This window comes from Aptenodytes forsteri, unplaced genomic scaffold (assembly GCF_000699145.1).
Source record: "Aptenodytes forsteri isolate BGI_AS27 unplaced genomic scaffold, ASM69914v1 Scaffold87, whole genome shotgun sequence".
Classification (NCBI taxonomy): Eukaryota; Metazoa; Chordata; class Aves; order Sphenisciformes; family Spheniscidae; genus Aptenodytes; species Aptenodytes forsteri.
In genome coordinates, this window is record NW_008796041.1 from 1,953,217 (window position 1) to 1,963,224 (window position 10,008).

Genomic DNA, 10,008 nt, shown 5'->3' on the forward strand with positions numbered 1-10,008 from the left:
GGCAGAGGTGGCGGTGCGGTCGCCACGGTAAGGATTCCCCAGGCGCCGTGCCCTCCTGAAAAGACCACTGCAAGGTTTCATTTTGAAAATGCTTTAATAAGGAAGTGTTGACAACACCGTTTTGCAAAATGTAAAGGTAACTATACAAATTCTTAATACAAAAAGAATAAATTAAAAGCAGATCTTTTTTAATTCTGCAACTTTTTCTACAACATACATATTTTTTTCCTTGATTACAGTTGAACAGAATCCAGTAAAATCATTTTCCATGCTCTAAAGTCGATTTCAGGAGAGACCTAATTTTTTTCTTCCTTTTTTTTTTTTCTTTTTTTAAACTAGAGAGTTCATTTTACACAACTTGTAATAAAACTATTGACATTAATATATATGTAAAACTTTACATCTAGTTAACTAAGCAGTAACTGGTCATCTGATAGCACCTGAATGGGAATCGGCTACGCCTGAAACTAAAACTAATACAGAGTGAAAACAAATTGGACTGTTTCAACATTTTCAACACTCGATTGCATATAATATCATTTAAAAATAAACCCTGCCTCCCAGCGCGGCCCGGTGCGTAGACCGTACACCCGGCTCCCGGCTAAACAGAGGGAGCGTCCGCCATGGAGACTAAGAACGCAACTGTGGCTTTATGTCAGATGGAGCCTTGGAAAATAAAAAAGTAAAGGAGGGGTTAAGTTGGTAGTCAAGTGCTTGTATATAATAGCTATGTATATACCCCTCCGTGTTATACTTAAATATGTTAATCTCATGAGATTAACATTTTATGTACATTTGTGTTTAATTGAATTGAGCTAAACAGTAAAACCTGTTTTACTTAATCTGTCTTTACTACCAGACTGGCTGCTCACGTGTGCCTTGATTGCAAAACAGAAAAGCAGAACACAAAGCAAAACTCAATCCGTTTCTAGAAAGCTTTTTCTCTACTCGAGCCTGTTTGCAATTCAGGCTAACCATTTATTTTTTTTTCCCCTAATTTCAGGGCTGCCACCTTTTAACCTTTGCTGCAAAACTGCAGATCTGGTCTTGGAGGAATTAGTGTTTCTTCCTGCAGTGCCCAGAGGCCTCATAGTGCCGCTGTTGTTGAATTCTTTTTAATTAAAAGAAGGTACACAGAAAAAAAAACCCAACAACCCAAAACCACTTACCAGGGAAATTAAAAAGAAAACAGACAGTTGCTCAGAGCCCCTAAAATCTGTGGGCTAAATTACTTGCTGCTGCTTAATTTGGTCCTTATTTAATCCTTTCACTTTAGCTACTGAATCTTATCAGTAAATGTCACTAATTGGTACTATCTCTTATCCAGCTAAAAATCCAATTAGGAGCTTGAAATAATTCCCATGTTAAAGACCCCAAAGCACAGAGAGATGGTGAAAACAGCATTTTGCACGTCCAGACAGAGGGTGCAATCTCACCGCTGTCTGTTCTTCCAGCAACTGGTTACGAGGCTTCAATTGCTGTCAAAGGGGGGGTACTCCTGCGGTGATTCTTCGCGGAGGTCCAGAAGCAGGAGGCTTGCATGGCTAGCTTTAAAAACCCCTTGCCAGTACAAAAAAGTATGCTTTTTTGGTTGTTTTTTGTTTTTTTCTTTTCCAGAGGGATAATTCATTTATGCTTTATGTGTGAACATGAAAGAGTTTCCTTCCTGGCTCTGCCGTGGATTTCCCTGGACAAATAGCAGCCTTTGCTGCCCACCGCTGTCCTCGCCTCGGCAGGGCCGCCTCCCCTGCCTTACCAGTGATGCGAGGCAGCAGCACAGCGGGCAAGCGCAGAGAACCAAAGCAAATGTTTCTAGTATGTCTTGCAGAAAGGTATTCACACGAGCCGCTTGCATTACTCTTTAGAAACCCCATCATCTTTCCAAGCCTAATTACGGAGAACCCATTCTCTTTTAAAGCCTGGAATGCAGTTTTCCAGCAATCTTAATACCAAAAGGTGTGGCAGCCCCCCAAGTCGTGGTGTTTAATTTTCAACGTTTCGCCCTACTTTGTCTGGTAGACGCTATTGTTATTCTTGGAACACACACACGCACACACACTCGCACTTTTTTTTTTTTTTCTTTTTTCCTTAAACTAAAGCTAACTTCAGTTTCTGCTTTTCACAAAGTAACCCCCTCCAGCCGTTTCTTTTAATGCCTTTCCCATAGGAAATCATCGTTTGCACGCACAAACGGGGGAAGGCCGGGTGCCTCCCCCCATCTAGTGGCAATAAAAACAGCATAGCACCGCAATGAAGGCTAGACGTGCCAGCTTCAGCATCCACCTAGATTGTGCACTTGTTCGTTACAAAAGTGTCTTTGAGGCCTTTTAAAGTTCCATGGCTTGACATGTATAAAGCATTGCTCAAAAGTATGTGTAAACTTGCAGCTCCTTCCGTGACGCTCTCGTACGATTCCTTTTGGTATCAGTAGGCAGCTCTCGCTTGTGTCCAACACCTAATTTAGTTGCTTCTCTTTCTTGCGGTCGCTTCTTGCAATGGGAAAATTTGCCTAGTCTGCTGGTTGTTGAACCCCGCCGCCGAGCCTTTCCGTTTCCCGACAGACCGGTTCTCCCACACAGCAGTACGCCGGGTGACGAGCCCTTTGCTACACTGGTGCTAACGAAGGGAAGATGAGTGGAACAGATATGTTAATGCAGCTTTACCTTGTCAATTAGATTGCGATGTGCTTTCCCTTTGATTTCACGTTAACGCTTTGTGCAGAAATAGATTAGAACTTATTTGCTGTGTCTGTTTGTAGAAAGGTTTTTTGGCAATTTTTATCTTCATCAGAGTATTAAAAAAAACAAACCATCACAACCCCGACCTCTCTACGTATTGGTGTGCAACCTGTGCCAGCCACAGAGATGCTGTGAGTAGCAGTACTTGCCTCTGCTTTAGATAATGCCTTTGTAAACCTCGTTTGTCCAGTTTAATAGTAGCGTGTAGACAGCGATGCTGTGATACCAGCCCAGACCTCCAGTGTGTCTTCAGCACATCGGGTTATTTTACTTGCATGTAGGTGGGCTCAAAGCGAAGAAGGAAATGCCGTTTTACAGGAGGTGGTCATGTCTGCCATCGAGTTAAATGAGGGAGATGTTCTTGTCACAAGGACTTGCTGAGCAAACTCATCCTGCCGACGTTGGTGTGGCGATCTTTGGCAGTGCAGATCTGATTGCGAGACTCTGACACATCTTTGAAGTGACGGGATTTTACTGTTTCATAACAGATGCGCTTTCAGGACTATGATATCCAATTCTCAGCCTCCGTCCTGTTTTGCCCCTCCCCCCCCTTTATACTAATGCTCTGTTGGCTTCAGATCGCAGGTCATGGAAATCTTACTGCTGTTACATGCCACAGAACAGTAAGATTTGATGTAAGCCTTGAAAGGCTCCCATCGTTTCAAAGGAAAATCAATTTTTAAATTGCCAACTGACTATTAAGATGGCTGCTCATCTGCACCCGCTGCCCTGCAGGCCGTGGGAGGGACGTGCACCAGCCTGGCAATGGGATGCGCTGCGGTCCGTCGCTGTCGCGGTGGATGTCTCGGGGCCAGTGTTCTGTAAATGTCATCTTGAATTGCATCATGAGAAAAGTGCTTAGAGTTGAAGCTGGTGCTGGGTGACAGTGCATCTGGGTAAGGCAAATGAGAGGCAGTGAGGTGATCTCAGAATGGCATTGATGTGATTATCTTGAGGTCAGGGGTTCACACTAGAGTCCCAGGCTTGGCTTTTTCCTGCCCATACCACTGGACATCTGCTAATTCTGGATAGAGGGGAGAGTCCAGGAAACAGCTATCGTTGTAGCCCCTGCAGGAGAAAGGAAACTTCGTTAGGACAACGAGGGCTCCTGGGAAGTTCAGCCATGGGCATAAAACATTGTATTATGGGTGGGGAGGAACGCAGGATATTCACATTCGCACTCTGCGGGTACCCCCAGAACTGATGTTTGGGGTGGGCTCAGCATGCAGGGCCCTGCCTTGACCCAGTTTGCTCTTGCCCAGCAGTCCCATTCCCCCCCCCAGCAACCCGCCTGGTGCGAGGAGGCAGGAGAAAGCCGAGCTCCGGCAGCCTCTCCAGAGTTTTGGATGATGCCTGAATGGCAACAGGCAGAGCTGCTGTGTTTTCAGCCCGCTGCTGGCCAGTGGCAGGGGCTTCGTGAAGGGGATGCGCTACAAGAGAGCAGAGCGGCTGCTGGAGGGCGAGAGCTTGTGGCCCACCCCACCAGCTGGGTCCATCCCACCACCCATGGTACCACACCTGCCTCTGCTTTCTCTGTATGCGGCCTCTTCCCTCCGGGGGTACAGCAGCAGTGCTCTGCCTTGCCTAAAGGGCTCTGTCTTGCTTTCCTGCCTGGTAGTAAGATGGGGTAAAGGATTTTTAGTGGGATGCTCTCCAGGGAGCAAGTCTGCAGAGCAGCCCTCCTGGCCATAGACTGTAGCATCTAGCGGGAGCATGGAAGGAGGAGGGTGGTGGTGCTTTCCTGTAGCACTTCTCTGGGCAGAGGCTCGTGCATCACCTGGCAATCCCAGAGTTAGGCGGCTTTCCAGGGATGAGCTAGGAAGCGACTAGTGAGAGGGTGCCAGGTCCAACGTGGGAAGGACCGTGTTTTGTCATAGGTAGCCTAGTCCTCATCTTGTGGCACCTCTCTTGACAAGCTACTGCTTCTTTTGCTGCATGGCTTTTTGTCTGCTTGCACAGAGCAATTTATGGGAATTTTCTTTGCTATTTATCTTAAAGCTCCGATCAGGGTCGGCTCCTGGCTTAGTCTGTGGAGCTCCTTGCCAGAGGAAACCACTGGGGTCAAAATCTTGTTGATATTTTGAAAAGTGACTGCTGTATCTGCATAGATATATAATATTCAGAATTGATGTCTCTCCCTCACACTTTGATTTTAACCAACTTCCAAACTAGAGATTGTTTTGAGGCCAAAAGTGGGAGATACATTTTCTATCTGTTTACTGTGGGATTCTCACTCCTTCCTCAGCTCCGCCTCGCAGGACTGATCTCACATCTGATGCAGTCTGGCAGCTCCTGCATCCTCTGTCCTGTTTTCCACCTGGTTTCCCTGGGACCACGTCTGGGAGGAACCTGAGCAAGGGCATCACTGTCTGCATATTAAAGAGCCTTTTGTTTCCCAGCTCTGTGCTGGAGTACGGAGGTTTATGGGTTATCTCTAGAAAGCTGGGCTTGAAATACTTGACAGATGCCAGCTGTGAATGGTTGTAGATTCAAATGAGAGTGTCAGACAGCGACGCAGTTTAATTAAAATATAAATACTCCGAGGGTGTTTTTGTTCCCTCCACCCTTCCCCCTCTGTCTTCCCACAGGAACAGGGCCAGGGTTGCTCCTTGTTCCATAAAACCTTGCTGCTGCTAACAGCCTCTGCTTCACAGCTCTGCTCTGCGGTAGGGAAGGAGGAGAAAGGGGTGCTCGGTGCCATGGCTGGACCACTGCTGGGAGCTCAGTCCAGGTCCCCTGAGGCCCCCATTTACCTGAGCTTGTCTCCCTGCCATACTGCTCCCAGACTCTCCCCGCAGCACTTTGCCCATGCTGCTTTGAAATGTCCCCAGCCACAAATTTGTCACTACCGCCTGCTCTCTGTGCCCATTCAACCTCTGTACGAACGCAGAGCGGGCTGGCCCGAAGTCCTCTTTCACAGGGGAAAGCGCCACAGCCGCAAACTTGCTGAAAAGGCACAGAGGCTTTGAGATGCTTTCGAGTTGTTCTTCCAGGAGCTGAAGGAAGCCTTGTTGCCAAACAAACAGGCACACAATTTAAAGGGCCGCTCCTCAGGGACAGCGGGATGCCAGTTACTCGCACTGTGTTCATGGACTATAAGGCAGAAGGATGAAAGAACAAAACGTTCCCTTACTATACCTCTATTCATCAGTACTTTGGTGGGTTGGAGACTGAGACTCATCCATAGTGGGTGAGTTGTCTGTTGCTTCTCTGAACAAAGGAGAGCAAAAAAGGAGGAAAGAGGAGAGAGGAAATGTTAAAGAAAAGAAGTGACAGAGACATTGTTACGAGCTTATTAATCCAGTGGGGAAACAAGTTGATGAATCATCTTTAGAAAAAGTTAGTGACACAAAAACATGTTGGGGAGAACTGTCGATCTTTTGAGTCGTGCTGGGAGGGCACAGCCTGCTCCTGTAGTGGGGGAGTTGGTGTTGTGCATCTAACGGCAAACTTTATCTGCTCCTACTGTATTTATACATAGCCTCGGATGTTATGCTCAGGCATGAAATAAGTGCTGATTTGTCTCCGGTTCTTTTTGCGCTGGTTGTTGGTGCAGGGCCTAAGCTATAAATCTAGATAACTTCACTTTCACCAGCTCAGAATTTGGCTTGATGCATTTTTGCTATGAGAGACAGGGTGGAGGAGTTTTCTTGAATGGAAAAATAAGAAAAGTTGGGATTTGCCAAACAGATTTCTCAGCTGTTTTACTTCTGATCATCGTGGAGATATTTAGAGGAATTAGGATTGGGATGGAGACTGAGACTAAGATTTGAGTCTAGACTCAAACCCTTAATAGTGGAAATCTCAGTGTACAGTAAAGATAGCTGCCATTTTGCCTATCTTGTGATCCCTTGACTTTTTGTGAAACGGGATCAGGAAAATTCTCCTGTTCTAAAGCTGGAAGCACATGCAAAGACCATGTGAGGCTGGATGTCAAATGTGTGAATTTGAAATCCAAGGTAGGCCTAAGGGGGTTGTGGTTACGGTTCTCCTCATCCCCATTTTAAAGTGCAGTCACGAGCAGTGCTGGAGTAAAACCAGAGGTCAAACTTGGTCATAGGTGACCAGAGGAAATTAAAGAGCATGAGATTTTCCAGTGGCTGCACAGTGAAATGTTTGCAAAATTACTGGTCCCAATTCACAACTCAGGGGGTCATATCTGTTTTCCTACTCTACAGCCTATGGTATTTTGAGGACTGTAGTCTGAAACTTTCTAGCTGATGTCACCAAACTCAATTTAGATGCAAAAATCTGGAACGTGCTGAGTTAGACGGGATCTGGACATGATCTTTATTTCATGTGGCAGGTCAGAATTACAAGAGATTGCTAGAGAATACCCATGGGAGCTTGCAAAAGGCTTTTTGTTTACTCCTGGAACTCCCTGCCTCACAAAGAGGTGCCAAAAAACCCAATTACTGTATTTACACGAGTAATGGGTACCTGCATGTAATGGCTCACTCATGCTTTGGCGAAGCATGTTAAGTTAGTGGTAGCTGAAAAAAGATGCATTTAATAGTCATTAAGACACATTGCTAGGGAAAAACTAGCAGAAAAATGTGGTTGTTGCAGATACAAATATGGTAGGCACCTAACCTTGCCTTTACAACAAAGATCTCGGTCTAGACAGCCAGCGTGATAGTTGCTAAAACAAAGATCAGCTATTTCGACATACGGAAAATTGGAAGAAGGAGACTGTCCAAGCAGGAAGAACCTGCAAGGCTTCTTTCCCTGTGGATCTGGCCCTGCTTGGAGCAGTGCTGCTGGGTGCGGATGGCACTGCCATGTCTTGGTCAGCCTAAACTAGAGCTCCACTGCTATGAGAGCATGGGTGGGAGGCTGGAAATGGCGTAGGCTATTGAGCACCTGGAAGATGTTCCCCGTACCTGTGCTCTTCCTTTGCTTGTGTGCGGGGAGGTTTTTCTCACTGGCACTGAGTGAGGTGAATTCTCTAACCCAATCCCACAGACACTCACCCAGTCTGCCATGTGATAATGTGGTGGGGACTGCCCGGCGGCGTGGCTGCTAGTTCACTCGATGGTGTTGAACTCCTCTGGCTGTGAGGTAAGGCAGCTGAAAAACAACCAAAGGGTGGAGAAAAATAACCGGTGAGGTGAGGGTGCAAGGGTCAGGGTGGTTCAGAAGCATCAGCTCGTCAGACCAGCAGAAACATGTCCTGCAAGTGAGTAAACGGAGCCTGGGAGTCAGACCTCATCCTGTTCCTGGATGGCTGTGCCCTAACGCAGTACGGGAGCAGACAGCCTGGTGCTGACGCTGCTGCGTGTCACGGGCCAGATCTGTCCTCAGCTCTGCAGGAATGCTTTGTTTCAGCCTCCAGCTGAATACAACAACCCGGGCTCTCCCGAGCCCTGCCTGGGAAACACTGCACCTCTCCCATCATGAAAGCTAATTGGTTTTGCTGCTGGACTGGCACGGCCTGGCTGCGCATCTCCACGGGACCTGAACTGGAGGAGCCCAGCCCATCAGGCTCAGCCTCCTGCTTCCAGGGGTGGTGGGAGATGCTCTGCGTCCCTGGGAGCCAGAGCCAGCACTGGCGAGAGTCTGGACAAGTACACTGCTTCAGGTGCAAAGGAGGAAGTCAGCTCTGAAGATTTCAAAAGCTGCAACTACCTTTCACTGTGTATCTGTAATAAACTGAAATCAGGCTTTGATGACCCTACTACTATGGGACCAGAGGAAAGCTTATCTTACTTGAATGAAGACAGAAGCAAGCTGAACTAAAAATGTACCATTGGCAGTGGTTCTTGGGGGAGTTTCACCGGTGAGAGTCTAGCTAAGAAATCCACCTGACTGATCTTTTCCTCCTCCTCAAGAGTTGACCCTCCGAATTTAATATATGCCTAGAAGTATGAGCCTCTTTGAAGGACAGCGTGAAGTCCAACAGACCTATCAGCTAGGGCTAATCAGCTAAAATGATGGATGTTTCTACCTGGCATCCCCTTCTGTGCTGTTAAATTCTTTAGCTGCTGCCAAATGACACTTCCAGAGAAAAACAAATTTTAATCTGCTCCTTGGAGCCGACAGCCCCTGAGGTCAGTATCCTCCCACAGCTGTAATTGGTAGCTGACTCTGAACGCAAAACCACTCTACGCTGCCAACTGGTCACGACAAGCTGTGATTACTGAGCACGCCTGCCACTGTGCTGCCCAGATAATCACATATAGATGTAAAGACCCAGCTGGGCGGGGGAACGGACTGATTGCCAGCAGTTTTTATGTGCTTTCCCCCCAATTCCACCATTTTCCTTTCTGGATTACCTAACTGGACTCGTATGGTTTCCAAAGCTAAGCAAGGCAAAGCTTTCCAGTGTTCAAGCATTTTGTGTTGCTGGGTGGAACAGAAATGCTGCTTAATCAAAGGAGGGAAGACAGATTTTTTCATATGGAGACACAGGATGGTTCTAGCAGCTACTCAATTGTGTCTTGGTCCACAACTGGGCCTCCTGCGAGTGTTGGCATCGCATATAAATCAGCCTCTTCTCTGGCAGCTGTCGGTGGCCCACGAGGAGCCTGGTGTCAAATCGCCTCTCTGACTCCGTGCTGGAGTCAGCAGTGAATACAAAGCCCCAGTGGTGTCAGCATGGCGGTCACCATGGACCAGGCGCGATGCTGGGATGTCAGAAGGCCAACAACCAGCATGGGTGGACAATGCACTGGTCTGCTCAGGGAGGCTGCGAGGACCTGTGGCAAGTGAGGCCGGAGCAATGGTGTCTCCCATGCCAAGCCTGAGGCATGTGGAAGGGTGGGGATGGGCACGGCGCAAACTGATTAACCAGCAATCCTGTCCACGCAGGGCTGGATTCAGGTTTTAATAAGTCCTTGATCTATCCAAACTGGCTTGTCCAGCAGTGACTGATGGCCAGTAAATATTTAACCTTGGACTATTTCATAACACATAGAGGCCTCCTCAGTTTAATGAATTTGACTGTTTTCTTACCATTTAATATTAACAGCACAGAGGAGTGCAAAGCTCTGTAGATGACGGAGAGGCGTAACACAGCACAAACTTAAGTGCTCTGAATTTCAGGACACTATCAGCACAGCTACTGGAGCTGCATGGGAAAACCAAGTCTCAGCAGTGCACAAAGATGTCATCGCACAAACATTTTCGCAGGGGGCGGAGGGGCTGGGATGCTCCCCACTTAACCTTTCTCATGCTTTTGGTATTTCACTGAGGACATGCATTCTCCTAGTTTATGCTGAGCCCCCGCTTGCTTCATCGCTCCCCTCGCTGTGATTACTGAGTGACACCC

The 10,008-nt window shown here is 47.4% G+C and overlaps 1 protein-coding gene across 1 annotated transcript in view; it reads right to left on the reverse strand.

Moving 5' to 3' along the window:
• Positions 1–75: 75 nt before the first annotated feature.
• Positions 76–10,008, reverse strand: part of FRMD4A (FERM domain containing 4A) — a 39,006-nt gene continuing 29,073 nt past the window's right edge. The window contains exons 10-11 of the mRNA XM_019473713.1: positions 7,712–7,808; positions 76–3,806 (exon numbers count right to left, since the gene is read on the reverse strand). Coding sequence (XP_019329258.1) covers positions 3,704–3,806; positions 7,712–7,808 — 200 coding nt within the window. The 3' untranslated portion in view covers positions 76–3,703. The remainder of the gene's footprint in view (positions 3,807–7,711; positions 7,809–10,008) is intronic.